Source organism: Elaeis guineensis, chromosome 11 (assembly GCF_000442705.2).
Source record: "Elaeis guineensis isolate ETL-2024a chromosome 11, EG11, whole genome shotgun sequence".
NCBI lineage: Eukaryota > Viridiplantae > Streptophyta > Magnoliopsida > Arecales > Arecaceae > Elaeis > Elaeis guineensis.
In genome coordinates this window covers 85,154,440-85,172,921 of record NC_026003.2, presented here as the reverse complement: position 1 = coordinate 85,172,921, position 18,482 = coordinate 85,154,440, and the positions used below count along the sequence as shown (strand labels likewise).

General features: G+C 44.5%; 1 protein-coding gene across 1 annotated transcript; it reads right to left on the bottom strand.

Annotated features, from left to right (window-relative positions):
* Positions 1–12,101: 12,101 nt before the first annotated feature.
* LOC140852505 (protein NRT1/ PTR FAMILY 2.6-like) lies at positions 12,102–13,250 on the bottom strand. The gene has a single exon (XM_073245780.1). It carries the CDS (start codon positions 12,882–12,884, stop codon positions 12,255–12,257), a length of 630 nt encoding a protein of 209 aa, XP_073101881.1. The 5' UTR covers positions 12,885–13,250; the 3' UTR covers positions 12,102–12,254.
* Between the last annotated feature and the right edge of the window lie 5,232 nt (positions 13,251–18,482).

Genomic DNA, 18,482 nt, shown 5'->3' with positions numbered 1-18,482 from the left:
GGGACTCTCTGGGGTCTTTCTTGAGGTAGGCCGATTTATTTTTTTCTTCTTTTCGCTTCTTCACTTAGTTCACTTAGCTTTCATATTGATCTTGGCCGCTCTTGCAGATTGGACACCAGTTCATCGCCAACATCGAGGTAATGAAAAATGTAAGAAGGAAGCAGCCCAGACGGAGGAAAGGTCGCCAGGCTGAGGCTGCCCGTCTTAAGGAGAAGGTCGTCGAAGTCACGTGTCTCCAAGAGGTGCTTCAGAAGGAGGACAAATTTTGATGGATTTGAAGGCTGCTTTGGAGGAGGAAAAGGAAGGCAGAGGCCGAGGTCTCCAAGCTGAAGGAGCAGATCTCGACCCTAGTCTCGGAGGCAAGGGCCCAAGCAGTGGAGGAGTTCAAGACCTCCTCCGATGAGGGATCTGAATATCAAGTTCGGCCAGGCCGCCTTTATCAAAGTTCAAGCTTTGCCAGGAGAAGGTGGTCGGAAAGTTTTCGAACTCGACCTCAGCTTCCTGGATGAAGCGTCCGACGATGAAGTCGGACCTTCCAAAGCTGCTGCCAGTCTCCCTCCAGTCGGGACCTCTTCAACTGCCGCAGCTACCGTGACCGACCTTTCGAGGGCGTCGAGCTCCTCCACTTCTGCTCCAGAGGTCCGAGACCTCTAATTTTATACTTTTTCTTTGTTACAATTTTTTTTCTTTTCTTGTACTTAAGAATTATTCAATCGATGAAATCAATTCTTCTTTACAGAGAGCTCCTTTTTCTTCTTCTACTTCTTTTTTTTTTTTTTTTGCAATGATTTGCATTGTGACGCTCTTGTTTTCGATAACAGTGCCCTGCGAAGCTCTTCTCCTACGCAGGAGATTCCTTTGAAGTCTATGATCCAGATCTGAGAAGAAAGTTCATCACCTAACGAAGAAATCAAAGAAGATGGACGACGAACTTCACAGGCTGAGGAAGAGCCATTCGGAAGCCACCGTGGAGGTTACTGCCTTGGAACCTCCACAAAAAGGACTTCATGGACTACAGCGGAAGAAGGCCAACTTCGAGAGGAGCTTGAGGAACTCCAGAAATGCCAGTGATCGATCTTGGACTCAGGCCTCCAAGATCGGCTCCCTCAAAGTCGAGTTGGCGGCCGCATGGGAGAAGATCGGCCAATTAGAAGGGAGCTCGTCCCGACTTCCAACTCAGGCTGATCACGATCGGAACTAGTCAAAGAAATTCTCCGACCTCCAGAAGCAGCTATAGGATGCTGAGATGAATTACAATACTTGCTGAGTCGGCTGGTGAGGGCAAATAGATAACTACAGAAGGAGGCTCAAGACGGCAACCGACGAGGTTGCTCGCCTTCAGAAACAGTTGTCCGAAAGAGCCAGGCTATTTGATTTAAGGCTCCGACGAGCTCCGATCCTTGAGGGGGATCATGGAAGAATTGTCCGTAGCCCTTGGAAAGAAGAAGACCGAACTGCAGTGGCTGAAAATTCAGCTGACCTATGAGCAGCAGGCGGTCAAGGATGCAGAAAGCGGAGTCTGAAGTTCTGAGGAAGAGGTTTCAAAAATCGGAGGGCGAAAGTCGGCAGTTTCACCAAATGTATCCGGAGAATGCTGTTAAGAAAGAAGAAACTGGAAGAAGAAGTTGAGAACTTAAAGCAATCCCTGATAATGGCTGGAACGAGAGTTCGAAGTCAGAAGAAGTCGAGCTTCCTTAGAGTTTCTTTTACCTTTTGTTCCATGTATTCTTTTTCTTTTTCTTTTCTTGTTGTTTTTTTTTTTGGCCTTCAAAGGCTTTTGTAATGCTCTCTTTACTAATAAAATGAAAAGAAATTTTCTCATTACCTTGTCCATTCTTGCTCTGAGTTATCATTTACCGAGCTTCTCTTATCTTTTGTCTTATTCGATATCGACGTTGTTTGAAGATTCCTGATCATCGTCGTGTTAATTCTTCCTTTTTGTTCATGACCGAAGGTCTTTTCGAGGCCATTCGAATTTGATGCTTTCTCTCGATATTCGAGCTTGGGCCCGAACTTCTCGTTACTTTGAGGAAGTCTATTTTCTCCTGCTAGTGTTGGGTTTCTCCTTAGAGACTGAGAATTTTTGACAAGAGTTTTCTTTCTCGTTAAGATGAGATCCCTTGTGTCTTAGAGGTAGTTTATTTTTCTCCTAATCTCTGGCATAGCTCGTTGCTTTCTCTTTTTCTCTAGTTCTATTTTTTTATGTTTGGGCGAGGGTTTTTCCTTTGCTCCTAACGGGGTTGTAGGGGTGTAGAGGAGCCGTTGAGGAAGCTTTTCCTCTCATCTGGTCTTAAACGATCAGGTCTTCGTTTATGTCAGGATGAGGTTCTCCTCCTGTTCCTGACACAGTCAATTTCAGCTCATGTTAGGATGAGATTTTCCTCCTATTTCTAACAGAGCTGTGGGGGCACATAAGGACCGTTGCGAGGGCCTCTCCCCCCATCTGATCTCTTAATAACCGGATCTTCGACTTTGCTCATGTTAGGATGAGGTTCTCCTCCTGTTCCTAACATGGTTGTGGGGCCGCATAAGGACCGTTGCGAGGGCCTCTCTCCCCCATCCGGTCTCTTAATAATCGGTTCTTCGACTTTGCTCATGTTAGGATGAGGTTCTCCTCTTGTTCCTAACATGACTGTGGGGGTGAATAAGGGCCGTTGCGAGGGCCTCTCCTCCCATCCGATCTCTTAATAATCAGGTTTTCGACTTTGCTCATGTTAGGACGAGGTTCTCCTCCTGTTCCTAATATGGCTGTGGGGGCGCATAAGGGCCGTTGTGAGGCCTCTCCCCCCATCCGATCTCTTAATAATCGGATCTTCAATTTTGCTCATGTTAGGATGAGATTCTCCTCCTGTTCCTAACATGCTTAGTTTCGATTGTCTGAAGGAGCTACTCCCTGTCGTTATAAGCTCATGCCAAAAGAAAAGATATGCGAATATGAAACTTTTATTTAAGGCAAAGTTATCGGTAATACATTCGTAAATTTTTCGAATTCCATAGTCGCGGAAGGTCCGCTCCTCCGAGCTCTTTTAGATAGTATGTTTCGGGCCGGACTACCTCCCTGACTTCATACGGTCCTTCCCAGTTTGAGCAAGTTTTCTTTGGTTCTGAGGTTGTGAAATAGCGGCTCGCCGAAGTATTAAGTCCCCCGCTCTGAAGGCTTTGCTCTTGACTTGGGAGTTGTAGTAGCGGGCTACTTTCTACTTGTAGGCTGCCATCCGAACTTGAGCTATCTCCCGCTTTTCTTCTAACAAGTCGAGATTGGCCTTGAGATCCTGTGAGTTGCGCTGCTTGTCGAATGTCACGACTCATGCCGACAGAAGCTTGAGTTCAATCGGGATAACGGCTTCTGTTCTGAAGGCTAAGGCAAAGGGGATCTCCCCCATGGGCAGTCTTTGGGTAGTTTGGTATGCCCATAACACATGATAAAACTTGTCTGCCCATGTTTTCTTTGCTTTTTCAAGTCTCACCTTGATTTCTTGCAACAGAGTCCTGTTGGTCACCTCGGCTTCACTGTTTGCCTGCGGATGGGCTACTAACGTGAAGTTATGGGAGATGTTTAAGTCCTCACAAAATTCAAAAAATCTTGCTCCAGCAAATTGTAGCCCATTATCAGTAATGAGAGTTCTGGGTAAGCCGAACCTACAAATGATTGACTTTCAGACGAAGTCCTGCACTTTAGCTTCTGTGATTTTCGCCAAAGGTTCAGCTTCGACCCACTTGGTGAAGTAGTCGATTGCCACCAGGAGAAACTTTCGCTGCCCGGACGCCATGGAAAAAGATCCAAGGATATCCATCCCCCATTGTGCAAACGACCATGGGGCACTCAAAGGTGTAAGTTCGGAGGCAGGCTATCTTTGGATATTCGCATATCTCTGACACCGATCACACTTTCTGACATATTCAATGGAGTCGTGGTACATTGTAGGCCAGTAATAACCTTATCGGAGCAGTTTGTGGGATAAAGATCTGGCCCCCAGGTGACTTCCGCAGACTCCTTCATGTACCTCCCAAGGAAAAGTCGGCTTCAGAAGGCCAGAGACATTTTAGGAGGGATAAAGAGTACGACCTCGTGTATAGCTTACCCTCATAAAGGATATATCGGGAGGCCTGGTTTCTAAGCTTCCGAGCTTCTTTTGCATCATGAGGAAGAATCCCATCTTTGAGGTATGCAACCAGTGGGACAATCCAGCTGGGTTCATAGCTGATCTCCATTACAAGCTGCGGTTCTTCCATACTTGGACATTTTAGAACCTCGAAGAGGACTTCCTTGGGTAGTTCAACCGGAGCCAGTGTAGCCAACTTGGAGAGAAGATCGACCCTGGTATTTTTTGCTCTTGGAATCTGCTTGATGTCAAAGCTGCCAAAGGCAGGGATGATCTCTTTTACCTTTTCGAGATACTTGGCCATACTATCCTCCCGAGTTTCATAGTTTTCGCTGACTTGTCCCACCACCAATTGAGAGTCACTGTAGACTTGGAGCCGATCTACTTCTAATTCTTTGGCGATCTTCAGTCCTGCAATCAGAGCTTCATATTCTGCTTCGTTATTTATCGCAGAAAATTCGAAGCGCAGTGCGTACTCCATGATAATTTCTTTCGGATTGACCAAGATCAGGCCCGCGCCTGTGCCTGACATGTTGGAGGAACCGTCCACATAGAGGGCCCAAAATCCATCAGGGAGATCTGTTCTTTCCTCAGGGTAGTTCGGCTGGAGCCCTGGGTTGTCAGCTTCACCTCGTTCAAGTTCGGCTTCTTCTGGGATAGTGCATTCCACTATGAAGTCTGCTAATATCTGAGCTTTTATCGTCAGCCGAGATCGATAGTTGCTGTCGAATTCTGTGAGCTCGACTGTCCATTTCGCTATCCTTCCGGAAGCATCCGCTCGATGCAGGATCGCCTTAATCGGCTGGTCGGTGAGCAGTGTTATGGTGTGCCCTTGAAAGTAAGGTCGGAGCCTTCGGACTGCAATCAACAGGGCGTAAGTTAGTTTCTCTAACTTAATGTACCTGGTTTCGGCGTCTCTCAATACTCGACTTATGTAGTAGATCGGCCGTTGAGTTTTTGTTTCTTCCTTAACCAGAACTACTGCGAGAGCCACAGGAGAGACTGCCAGGTACAGGAACAACTCCTTTCCAGGTTCGAGCTTTGCCAATAGCGGAGGTGAGCCGAGGTAGTCCTTCAATTCTTTGAATGCTTGCTGACATTCAGTGGTCCAATAGAAGTTCTTCAGCTACTTGAGAGTCTGAAAAAAAAATAGACACCATTCGACCGACCTTGAAACGAAGTGATTCAGAGCTGCTACTCTCCCAGTAAGGCGCTGAACTTCCTTTATTGACTTCGGGGCGGTCATTTCCTGGATGGCACGAATCTTTTTTGGATTTGCTTCGATCCCGTGCTCCGACACCATAAAGCCCAAGAATTTTTCTGAGGTTACTCCGAAAGTGCACTTGGTTGGGTTCAGTTTCATCTTGTATTTTTGAAGGGCGCTGAAGGTCTCCTCAAGGTCGGTGACGTGGTTCATTGAGGATTTACTTTTTACAAGCATGTCATCTATATAGGCCTCCATGTTGTGGTCGATCTGCTCTTTAAAGATCTTGTTCACCAACCGTTGATAGATTGCCCCTGCATTTTTGAGGCCAGAAGGTATGATCCTGTAACAGTAAAGACCACGGTCAGTGATAAAAGCAGTCTTTTCTTCATCCTCTGGTGCCATCCTGATTTGATTATAGTCAGAGAATGCATCCACGAAAGTGAGAAGCTCGTGGCCCGAGGTTGCATCCACCAATTGATCAATTCTGGGCAGAGGGTAACTATCCTTCGGACAGGCTTTGTTCAGCTTTTTGAAGTCTACACACATCCTCCACTTGCTGTTCGTCTTCTTGACGAGAACCACATTGGAGACCCAGTTCGAATAGTTGACTTCTCTGATGAACTCGGCTTTCAGGAGTTTATCAACTTCCTCAGCTATTGCCTTCTGCCTTTCTGGTGCATGACCTCGAATTTTTTTCTTCATCGATCGATGTTTGGGATCAACAGCTAGACGGTGTTCCATGACTTCCACATCAATCCCCGGCATGTCCGTCGGAACCCAAGCAAAAACATCCGCATTCTTTTGTAGAAAATTGATGAGCTATGTCTGTACCTTTTCTCCCAGGTCGGAGCCGATCTTTACCACGTGCTCTTCATTCCCATCGTTCAAAGGAATTGAGACAAGATCTTCAATTGGCTCACCCCGTTCTTCAACAAGGTCGTCGCGGGTGTCTAATCCATCAATCGGACAGGGGTCAGACTGACAATTTCTTTGTAAGGCTATGTTATAGCAGTGTCTTGTCGGGACTTGATCTCCTCTGATCTCTCCGACCCCTTGGCTTGTAGAAAATTTCAACTTCAAATGGTAGGTCGATACCACAACTCGGAGGGCGTTGAGGCCAGGTCGGTCGAGTATTGCGTTGTAGGCAGACAGCATCTTTACTACCAGAAAATCCACTTGCGCTCTAGATTGTTTCGGGCACCGATCTGCAACTACGGTCAAAGTTATTACTCCTTCCACTGGCACAGCATCGCTAGTGAACCCTATCAATGGGGAGCTTATCGGCCCTAGTCGATCATCTGGAATGGATATTTTTGAGAATGCATCGTAAAATAAAATATCGGTCGAGCTTCCATTATCAACAAGGATGCGGCGTACATCATAGTCAGCAATATTTAAAGAAACTACAACCGCATCATTATGGAGGAATTGAATCTCTTGGGCATCTTCTTCAGTAAAGGTTATAGATTCTTCAGTTCTCTACCGCTTGGATAGTCCAGCCGATCCACTGGCTGCTCCCTGTCGGAGTCCTCCAGAGATGATGTTGATGATCTCGATTGGAGGCTGATCTTCAGGTTGTTTTTCCCTCCTTGGTGGCTCTGGTTGTGGTAGGGCCCTCGGCCGATCTTTCCTACCTTTAGACCGACGTCGGATGAATCTGTTAAGCCGATCTTGTCTGATGAGCTCCTCGATCTCATCTTGGAGCTGAATACACTCCTCCGTGTCGTGACCGTGGTCACGATGATAGAGGCAGAACTTGTTAGGGTTATGTTTTTCGGGGTGTGTGCGCATCTTTTTTGGCCTTGGCAGTTACTCCCTGATCTCCATCAGCACTTGAATTTTTGGAGCATTGAGAGGGGCATAGCTATGGAATCTTCCTGGGGGAGAGCTCCGTCGAACTTTGCAGTCTGGGCTTCTCTGCTTACGAGCTCAGGGGAGAGTTTGGACATGCTTGTGTCCAGGGAGAGTTCGAGAATGCGGCCGAGCTTCACTCGATCCTTTTTCAGCAGTAGGCTTGCCAGAGTCACCCACCTGCCGCTCCTTCGCGGCCTCCTCATCCTTCAGCTCAAAGGCTTCCTCTGCTTGGGCATATCCTTCGGCCCGAGCCAGCAAATCAGCAAAGTCCCTGGGATACTTCTTTTTCAGAAAAAATAGAAGGTTATTCTTTTGAAGACCGCTCTTCAGGGCGGCCATTGCAACTGATTGATCCAAGTTTCGGACCTCCAATGTAGCGGCATTAAAATGGTTGACATAAGTTCATATGGATTCTCCCTCCTTTTGCTTGATGTTGACGAGGGACTCCGAACCTCTCAGGGGATGTCGGCTGCTGACGAAATGAGCCGCAAACTGGTGGCTCATTTGATCAAAGGAGAAGACAGTACCCGACTTCAATATCGAGTATCAATTTCTTGCTGCTCTCTTCAAGGTAGATAGAAAAGCTCAGCATAGGATGGCGTCTGGCGCGTCATAGAGCAGCATCATTGTCTGAAAGGCCTCCAGGTGGTCAACTGGATCCGAGGTCTCATCGTAGCTCTCAAATTGGGGGAGCTTGAAGTTCGACGGGATCGGTTCCTGCATAATCCTTTGAGAAAAAGGAGGGTCAGTACAGATATCCTCACCATAAGCAGGGGGAGCATGACGGAGCTCTTCGATCTGCTGGTTCATCTCTTGGAACCTTTGATCCAGGAGATCCTCTCGACGCGAATCTCGAGGGTCTTCTGGCAGAACGGAGTTAGGGATCCTCCGAGGGTGGAATCGTGATCAGACAGAGGGCTCTCCGCCCTTTGCTTCCCCTTTCTGGGGGATACAGGGCGACTGGCCCAAGTGGGCCACCCGATCGTCGGCTTCTAGAACTCTGACGATGCTCTTTCCAGCCGCACAGATGCCTGCGGCTGCTGCCGCTGCATGGCCTGCACCACTTTGGTGAGGCCTCTGACCTACTGAACCAATAGGTCGAACTGCTCCATGCCGACTGCCGTTGCCAGAGGAGGAGGAGCCTGAGAAATTAAAGACGAGGCCAGAGCCGACGGATCTTGCTAAGATCTGGCTATGGAGGCCGTAGATCGCCTGGTGGATGCCTTTCGGGGAGGCATCAGGTTGAGATCTAGCCGGAGAAGAAGAAGAAGATGTCGAAGAAGATGATCAGAGACAGTCCCGTTGAGTACTCCTTTAAGAACAAGGGTCCTACGAAGATACAGACCCCTTCCTCTAGCGTCAATTCTGTTGGTGTAGAATTCCGTCGATGCCGGAGAAGCTGGAGTCGAGGGGATCACGGCCGTCGTTGGGACCTATAAAGAAAGTCTAAATCAGAGTTGGGGGTACTCCGACAAGACCCTCCGATGCTCAAGTCAGTACTCTACTTCAACAGAAATGGAGCACTCGAATGAGATTTTAGCAGAGTTTAGAGATAGTGCTTAGAGCTTAAGAGCTTTTCAAGAGCTTGAGAAAGCTTTAGAAAGCTTACCAAAACTATTGCCTTATCCCATTTTATAGTAGAATGTGGTATGGTCCCACCATTAATGGTGCAGACAACTAGGGAGTTGTCAAATTGCTGGGGGCTGTCAAATCGGCATGAGTTGTCATGTCATCAGAATTAACCCATATTCTTGGTAGGACAATGCCCCATGGCAGTTGCATAGCATGTCCTTCATAGGACAACAGCCCATAGCAGTTGTATGATGTTTGGATGGACTGACCGATTATATGTCGGTATTTGGCTATCGGAATGTCGGGTGATGACTCGAAAATACCGTCGGCTGATCTGGTGCCTTGTGGAAGTCGGACGTTGGCTGCCACCCCCGATAGTGAGTCGGTGATATGGGTTCGATCGGTTGGAAACAGTATTGATCTGTTTGGCCAGCATACCTTCGGTCGGATATTATCGGTAGTCATTGTCGGAGTCATCTGTCTGTCCAGTGGGTAGAGTCGGGTGTCGGTCAGACCGATCCGAGGATAAGTCGGCGTACGGGGGTCAGTCGGTATATCCCAACAAGGATCATGCAATGGCTTCTTTCTGATAATGTAGTTTGTTACAGAGAGTGGAGCGGTGTCCGTTGTAGCGACTTGCCGGGGAGTTTGGGTCGGACAGCTGAAGCTCGGTTGGGACGTCTAGTGAAGTGAAATAGCTCTCTGTCTCAGCGATCTAAGAGAAGCTCGGATATTTTTGAGGTTGCTGACGGGTTAACTGTTGTTGGGTGCCTTAGGCGTTGATGCTGCAGACAGAAGTCATTTGCTGTAAAAGCCCGGATAGAAACTTTCTGTTGGAGAAATCTGGCTGGAGTCCGATTGCTAGAGAGGTCCGTCTGAAATTTGTCTGATGTAGAAGCTTGTCTGAAGACTGTCCACTGGAGAGGTTCGGTTGCATGAGGAATCCGGCAGAAGGTCGACCGATAGCAGAATTCAGAAGGCGCTATAAAAGGTTGACCGATAGAAGAGTCCGGAAGGTGTTGTGGAAGTTCGTCCGCTGGAGGAGTCTGGAGGACACTGTGGAAGGTCGACTGCTGGAGGGGTCCGGAGGGAATTCATTCGTTGGAGGGGTCTGGTTGGCACTGTTGAAGTCCGGTTGGCGCTGTTGAAGGTTGATGGCTGGAGAGGTACGGAAGACACCGGAGACAGTCGGTCACTGTAGAAATTCGGCTGCTGGAGCCCGTCCGTTGTAGAAGTTCAACTGGAATCCAATTCTGTTGTAGAAGTTCGGACGGAGTCCGGTTCTTGTAGGAGTCCGGAAGGAGGCTACTTACTGTAGAAGCTCGGATGGAGATCGGTTGCCGTGGAAGTCCGGATGGAGATCGCTTATTGTAGAAATTCGGATGGAGTCCGTTTGCAATAGAAGTTCGGACGGAATTTGCTTACTGTAAAAGTCCGGGTGAAATTCGGAAGGCGGTCGACCACTATAGAAACTTGGATGGAGTCTGGTTACTGTAGAAGTCTTACTGTTGGAGTAGTCCGGACATTGACGAAGTCCGAAAGAAGCTCGGAGTAAAGTCGATCGTGACAGGAGAAAATCTGGAAGAGATTCGGAGAGTAGTCGATCATTGTAGAAAATCGACTGATAGTGAAACCTAGAGAGCATTTGGAGTAGTCCGATAGACGACCGAATGAGCTCATTATTGGAGAAGTCCGGATGGTAATATGGAAGCTCGGACGGCCGGGGGAGTTCAGAAAGATGCTGCATAAGGTCGGAAGCCGGAAGAGTCCTGGAAGGGTTGGCCTCTTACGAACTTCGGCTGTGATTATTTTATACCCAACAAATACAATGATTGAAAGTTTTTTTTTTCTCTTTCATCCAAATATATTAATTATTTTAAATATATGTACATTTTATATTGGTCAAGTCTTAAATTATAAATCAAAAATCTTATATTATGATCTTATGTTTTATGCATATATTATGCTTAATAGAATAGTGATAGTGGTAACTTATTAGGCTTTTAGCTCACTTTTATTTTCTTATCCTTTCTCACATACTAACATCTAGTACATATAGGTTTATGGGCCGTGAGTGGAAGGATTAGGATTTAGAAGTATTTTTTTTTTTTTTTTATAAAAATAATGTTATGTGATTAATATGAATTGAGTTTGAAATAATGTTGAGCTTATTTATTAAATTAGAAGTTTTAAGAATCCTGGATTACTTGCATCTGTACGAAGCAAAATTCCTTTTACGCCTTGTATGTTTTGTGGGAAAAATCCTACATGACATACGACCGTTTGTCACCTGTTCGTTTGAGCCAATAAGAGGGGTTGCCATAGCCCCGTGCTTCCGTAACACCTCTGCCTCAAATTTGATTTGAGTCTACTGTATCTGTTTCTCCAAATGGACAGGTATCCTTACAATCCCAAGGCCTACGCTGTAAACCAAAGATTCATTCCCTGCAGCAGTCGTGTCGCCCCCTGGGCTCAGCCCCGACCTCAAGCTCCCCCTCCACTTCACCCCCAAAGCTCAGTCTCAACATCAGACTCAGCCTCGGGTACTCCATAATTCTAGTTATCCACCCCTACCATGTCCAACCGTTCAAATGCCAAGACCAATTCCTTTGCGTCTAGTGCCCCTACTGCTTCTTTTAAGGGCGAAATGCTTCTATGCCTCCACGGTACTTTAATTCATTTGGTTCTAGAATTAATAGCGCCGATCCACCACTGGGGAAACACAGGTAAATACTGCTACTCATGCACCAAATGTATGCCTCCAGAGTACTATAATTCATCTGGTTCCAGAATTAATGGCACCCCATCTGCCACTACGGAAAGGACGAATGCAACCCTCAGGCCGATTGGGCCAGAAACAAATAGATTATTTGAGGATCTGATAGACTTGAGAAATGCGGATGCAAGTCTTAAGACAGGCAGCACAGCACCTAGTTTGTCCACTGCATCCAGCCAAGGTATGATCGGTGGAAGAAAATAAGACCCTTGATGTGTGATTTTAATGTGCCGTAATTAGCAGGGAAATTTCCTGCAAACTTCTTCAGGTTTCTGATTGTGTTGTATAATCCTGATTTAAAAAAAAAAAAAAAAAAAAAAAAATCCTTTAACATCGATCAAATTGTATCAGCAATGTAGTTTTTGCAGCAAGCTAGAGACTTCGAAATATGTGAGTATCAACATACTTGACATTCAATGTGGATGCCTAATGGGTCAGGTCATTTTCCATGGTCTTATCCTGAATCTGTCATCTCTTATGCAGCGTTCAGATAACCGTATACATGCCTAGATATCTGGCAAAAGAAAGGGCCAAAGAAGCCAAATAATAATTGAAGAGATCTAGACCACAATAAACCACACAAACAAAGAAAAATGATCAAGGCATAGAAAACATTCTTATTTTTCAGTTTTCTTTGTCGCAGCATATGTATTATCACACGCATGAAAGCTACATATATATAACAAGAACCGTGATCTCTCTTCCTGGGTCGATCATAATCTCAGATGACAAGGGTGGCTTTCTATCTTTGATTAGGTTCACCCATGTCAGCTACTCTCCGGTACTTGTAAAGGTTTGCACAGAGTAGATAATATCCAAAGTTGATCATCCCCAGCACAGCAATCGACCAGTACGCATACTCCAACCTTGAGGTGTTTATGTTATCTGGCAGCCAATTTGTGGCCCTCCGGATCAAGCCGACAACGGCTGTGCTCAGGTAAAAGCCGGCGGCAATGATCAGGCCGACCATTGCTGTTGCCATGCTCCGTAGCGACTGGGGGAACTCCTGGTAGTAGAGCGCTACCTGGCCTGGAAAGTGCAGCGCCTCGGCAGCTCCGGTCATCGCCAGTGGCAGCATGAGCCACAGGGCCGACATGGGCACGATCCACCCGGCCTGGCCCTCGGCGTGGCGTGCGTGCACGATGGCGGACCGCCTCCGCTCGACCAATGCGGAGGCTGCCATGGCGGCGGCATTGAGCACATGGCCCACGCCGATGCGCTGGAGGGGCGTGGGGATGTGGTCGGTGAGGAAGTGCCACAGTGGGAGGAGGAGGCGGTCGAGGAGGGAGAGGAAGATGGCCGTGGCGGTGAGGGTGACGACTTGCAAGGAGCCCGCGGGGACGGTGAAGTGATGGCCGAGGGAACGGCCCATGGTGAGGGCCTGGAGGACGGTGAGGCTGTTTTGGGTGGCAATTAGCACGCTGACGACGACGCCCGACGTCCAGAGGGGGGAGATTCGGATCAAGGCCTTGAGGTCTTCCACTTGTTGGACGGTGCACAGGCGCCAACGCTTGGCAATGGAGCCGTCCGGGTGGGTGTCGCCTTGGGAGATCAATGCAGCGCAGTTTAGGAAGCTGCCATAAGGCACAAAGCCACGTTCAGGTCAGCAACAATAATAGTCGTCTCTTACCAAAAAAAAAAAAAAAAACAATAATAGTCGTCACATTATGGAAAACTTAAACACGGTCAGAGGGTAGACTTTAGCATCTGGTCCTTTGTAATCGATTCTAACTTTTGTTTTCACTTTTTATTGTTCTTATCTAATTTTCCTTCTTTTGCCGATTTTTTTTTTTGTTTTTTTGAGGATTTAATTTTATCAAACATGTTTGTATTTTGCACTTTACCTCAAGTCTACTATTATTATTTTATTTTAGTTTAATATTTGATATAACTTTTTTTTTAATTTTTTGAATGGAATTAGGAGGAAGCAAGATGCTTCCCCCTCTCATCTCCACCCTCCGATCTTTGATCGTAACCTGTCCTGAAGCGTTCCATCGAAGGTGATGACGGCCTTGTCTTTGGAGTTTATAGTCTAGTCCTTGAAGAGGACTACCCTTGTTTTAAGACAACCGGGTTAGAATGGGCTTCGAACTAGAAGACACACTTATTCATTTCCACTTGTTTTAATATTTGATATAGATTTAATCTTTTTTAACCATTTGCTGTATTGTATTCAAGTTTCATTTTCTTTTCATTTTGCGTGATTTTGTAGCACCTGAGACAATAAATTAAGAAAAAATGAGAACTTTAGTAGAGGAAGAGGTGGAAAATGGTAAAAACAAGGAGGAAAAGGGCTTATCTGCCGAACCCACGCCGGAGGAGGGGAAGGAGAGGTGAAACAAAGGACTTTCGAGCATCGGCCAGCAGTGGCAGAGCTCAACCCTAAGCGGTGGCTATGGTTTACACAGGAGAATAGAGGAGGAGAGGTGGATAGAAGGATATAGAGACCTCCAGAGAGGACCAGAAATCCTTAAATACTCAGACTGGTGTCGGACTAGCACGCAGAGAAGAGATGAATCGGTGGCCTAGGCCAAGCGATAGCGGCCCAGACCCGGAGTCGTTAAGCCAGACCAAAATAGCCCATTAATTCCTTTATAAATTTCATCAAAATATGGATATAAATAGGATGTAACAGATGGAAAACAATGTAATGAAGTGATAACAGATTTTCCTCCTCAAATTTTCTCTTCCCCCTTCCTTTCTCTGATCTCAGATCCCCTTCTGCTTATCTTCCTCTTCTCTCCTCTTTCCAGCTCAAATGTTCCTCTCTAATATCCAAATTTTCTTTCTATTATCTTCCCAAACCTGAGAATTCTTCTTACCAGATCACCTAGCAGAATTCTCACCATTGGAGCACACGGATTTCCACCATTGGAGATTTGGGACATTACAACTTGGTATCAGAGCAGTAGAGTCTTGGATCTGAGGCATGGAGTCTTGCTACAACTGAACTACCACTTTCTAATAGTACTGCAATAGATCCACAGTAGATCGGCAACATATCAGAACGGCAACAGACCAGATGGCACTAGATCAAGCTGGCAACTTATCAGATCAGCAGTAGAATCGACTGAAGATAGGCAGCAGATCAGATCAGTAGTAGATCCACAGTGATCGACATCGGATTAGAGAAGATTGAAAGCAAATTTGAAGCAGATCTACTAGTTCATACAGATCGATTGCTGGTTGCAGCAGGTAACCCTCAAATTCTTGAATCACCTTCCAATAGGTATAGAGGTAACTGATATGGAGAATGTATCAAGATCTTTGTAGAATGATTATTGTTCCAATAAGTTAGAAATAGCAACCTGACCTTATTAGATCATTATCGACCATCTTAACTGGATTTACTGTTGCCAGGAAGTAGGAACAGATAAAAACCAACAAGTATTTATGAAAATTACTCATACCATTTTCAAAGAGTCAAAATAGGGGTTAAAAATAGAAACTGATCCAAACACCTTAATCAGTTAAATTGGAGTGAAGAAGAAGAAATGGTAAAGAAAACCAGATTGAAGGAAATCAGTGAAAACCTTAAAATTTTAGAAAAAAAATGCAAACACTCACTACTGAATGCCACAGTCACATTGAAGAAAGATTATAGCAAGTGACAAATGAATATAACATTAAAATAGGAGAGTTGGCAAGACAATTAGATGAGATACAGTTAGAAGAAAAATAGAGATATGAAGCTTTGCAGATTGAGGCAACAAGGAGGCATGAGATTATGATGTAAGAATAAAATCGTAGGCATGAGCAGTTGCTGAAGCTAATTGCACCTCAACCATTAGTTGCCCAACCTACTCCTTCCTTCACTGCAAACAACACCTCATTAGCCATGAAAAATGGAAGAATGAGTACAACTGAACAACCTGGCATCAGTTCCTCAGTCACAGCAGCTGAAAATAGGGGCTAAGGGATACTGCCCATGCCATACCATCACTTGGATAAGATTGGAGATTCCCAAAATAGAACCCACTTCCACTTACCTTACCCAAAGTTGGAGTTGCCCACTTTCAGTGGAGAAAAATCTAGGGAATGGGGCAGCAAATGTGAATAATATTTTAAAATATACCAAATACTTGTTATCCATTGGGTTGAGATAGCCATAATGTATTTTATAATAAAGGCACACAAATGGAAGGAGGGATATTTCATTGACAATCCAACCCTGAACTGGGAGGAATTAGTAGAGGTAGTATGCAGAAGGTTTGACAATAATAGTATTAAGCAGCTAATCAAAGAATTCAACAAATTAGTCCATACCAGCATTGTAGAAAAGTATCAAAAAAAGTTTGAAGACCTAAGTGTAGGAACCAGATCTAGGATTTCAGGGTTAGATCTTGAAACTTTTTTAAGATCAGATAGCGGAAGACTAAAATAAATCAAAATTTATTTTCTAAAATCAGAGAATCTCTAGATCTAAGATCCTATTACATGATTATTACATAGCACTAAATTAAAAATTAAAATATATAGAGCATGAGCTACATGTTGTCATATCAACATGTTTCTATACTACATCTAATGTATGTATTAAACAATAGATCAGATCTATTATCTTGAAAGTTAGATGTTCTAACCTTGCTGATTCAGGCTTGAAGATGATGTTGCAAATCACACATACGTCCGATCTCTAGGAATCATCCACACGAGCCCACGAATCTCAACCAGAAGTCCTACTTCAGAAAATCAGCACAGTATGCTAGTACTGCACTGATCCTTTTTCGATGGTTGATCAGATGCCTCCTTCTTCTTGATTTGGGCTCTTCCAAAGATGAGAAGTAGGAGGAGGAGTTTTAGATCTGAGATGCTCTCAGACAAACTCAAGATGGAGGAAGAAAAGAGATGAAACTAACAATCCTAGAAGAAGACCCTCTTCTTCTTCTCTTTACTCTCTCCTAGACACCCTGTCTTGTGTCTATTATATCTCCACGACCCAAAGGTCTTTCTCTCTGATTTTTGGATGACCTAAAGGCCTCTCAAATATCTATGTTTTATAAAAATTTCATGAAGAAACTCATTTTATAGAGAGAGATATGATAGAGTCCTTGTCTAGGTCAAATACCTAGTCAAGGCTTATCCAAACATGACAAGATAAGAGGCGTCCAACTCTTGGGCACCTCCTCCTTATTTTCATGCATGGACAACCAGCAAAGGGTGCATAATGTATGCCCTAAAAGCTATAAAAATCTTAAAAAAAATTTGGATAAATTCGGTGCAAAAAGAAAAGAGTTTTGGACTTCTAAAACTCTATCTCATAGAATTTGAAATCTAAACTTATTTCTACTTTGATTTGATCCACAACCACTTTCCATGTATGAAAAAAGAGAGGAAACCTTTTGGATGTAGAAAAGATCTGGGAGAGGGCTTTTGTCACACAAAATAAGAGAAGATTGGCATGAAATAAGAGAGAGGGTGTGGGGGGGCTTATGCGGCACAAGGTGGAATCCTAGTCTTACTAGGATTCTGTCTTATGACTTGTTTTAATTTAGTTTCTCAAATCAAATCAAATCAAAATTAGATCAACCCAATTAAAATAGGTCTTAACCAAATTAAGAATCTAATTTAATTAGATTAAATTAGATTTAGTATCTGATTTAATTTTTTAATCAAATTAGAAATTAGGTTGACCCAAGTCCTAATTGAACTAGGACTAGTTTTTTTCCTTGCACTTGGCTTATCCAATAAACCAATTAGACTTGATCCAATCAAGTCCAAACCAAATTAAATCATATTCAAATAGACTTAATCTCAGCCCATTGTCTTAATCAAATTAAGCCAATTAGCAATCGAATTGCCAATCGATCCTCCTGCAACACTTGCATTAGGTCAAATGTCAATCGTATTGATCATTTAACGCTAGAACTTTTCTTAATCGTTGATCAACCATCCGATCGAATCATGAACTCTAATGTATTTGACCTCATAGGTCCGAACCTAAGCCAGTAGTACAGGAATAAATTTTTATACCAATCGAAGTGATCATCTAGCAATGGTACCCGACGATCGGATAGGTCGAATGTGTAGAACAACATCTTTAGAACCCATGCGGATATAGTTTCCATATAATTCATCCTCTTAACCAAAATGATCATAGGACACCTCAGAGTTCAACTGTCAACTCTGATCAGGTTGTCCACATTGTATTTCAAAATATCAAATTCATCTGATAGATTATCCTGGCCAAGGTTTTGCTAAATTGAAATACAGTGACTCATTCTTCTCCAACTCTTGGAGTGGTCAATCCCATCTCGATCACATTCTGACTTTGCAAGTACTTGACTATGCTCAGAAGCTTTCCGTCACTGAATTAAAAATTCAGTTAGTCCAGTACCAAAGCACAGTGAGTTGCTTGCAACTCACTGAGGTGATCTCAGGTCTAAGGGACACTTATACCTATATCCCATCAGAGTCATTCTCGACAGCAGAATTCTCTGGAGTTGGTCACATTCAATGACGATATACCCTTACATCTTACCTGTATGCCATACCAGTATCTCCACACTCCTTGGTTAAGAGGATAACCAACCTATAAGACCTACAGCGACCTATGCTCGATAGAAGCTGTCGTCTTTATTAATAGTCTATCATTTGGTCGTGAACAGTTTTAAGGACTAATCGATAAATCCTCTCTTTATCGAATCTAAATAGTCCTAAGGACTTCATCATAACAACGGAGTTCATTAGAAGATTAAAGTTTATGATAAAAATATCAAATATATTTTATTATTAACAAATCAATTACCATACAAGATTGCTCAACCGTCAACAGGCTGACGATTCATTTTTGGGACATATTTTTCAACAACTCCCACTTGTCCTAAAGCCACTCGGCCAGTATCTAATACCCATCTTCGACTTGTGGTTGTCGAACTCCTTTATCGCCAGGGCTTTAGTGAACGGGTCGATCTGGTTCTCATTCCATCGAACTTTGAAGGTCGACGTCATCTCGATCCACGATCTCCCA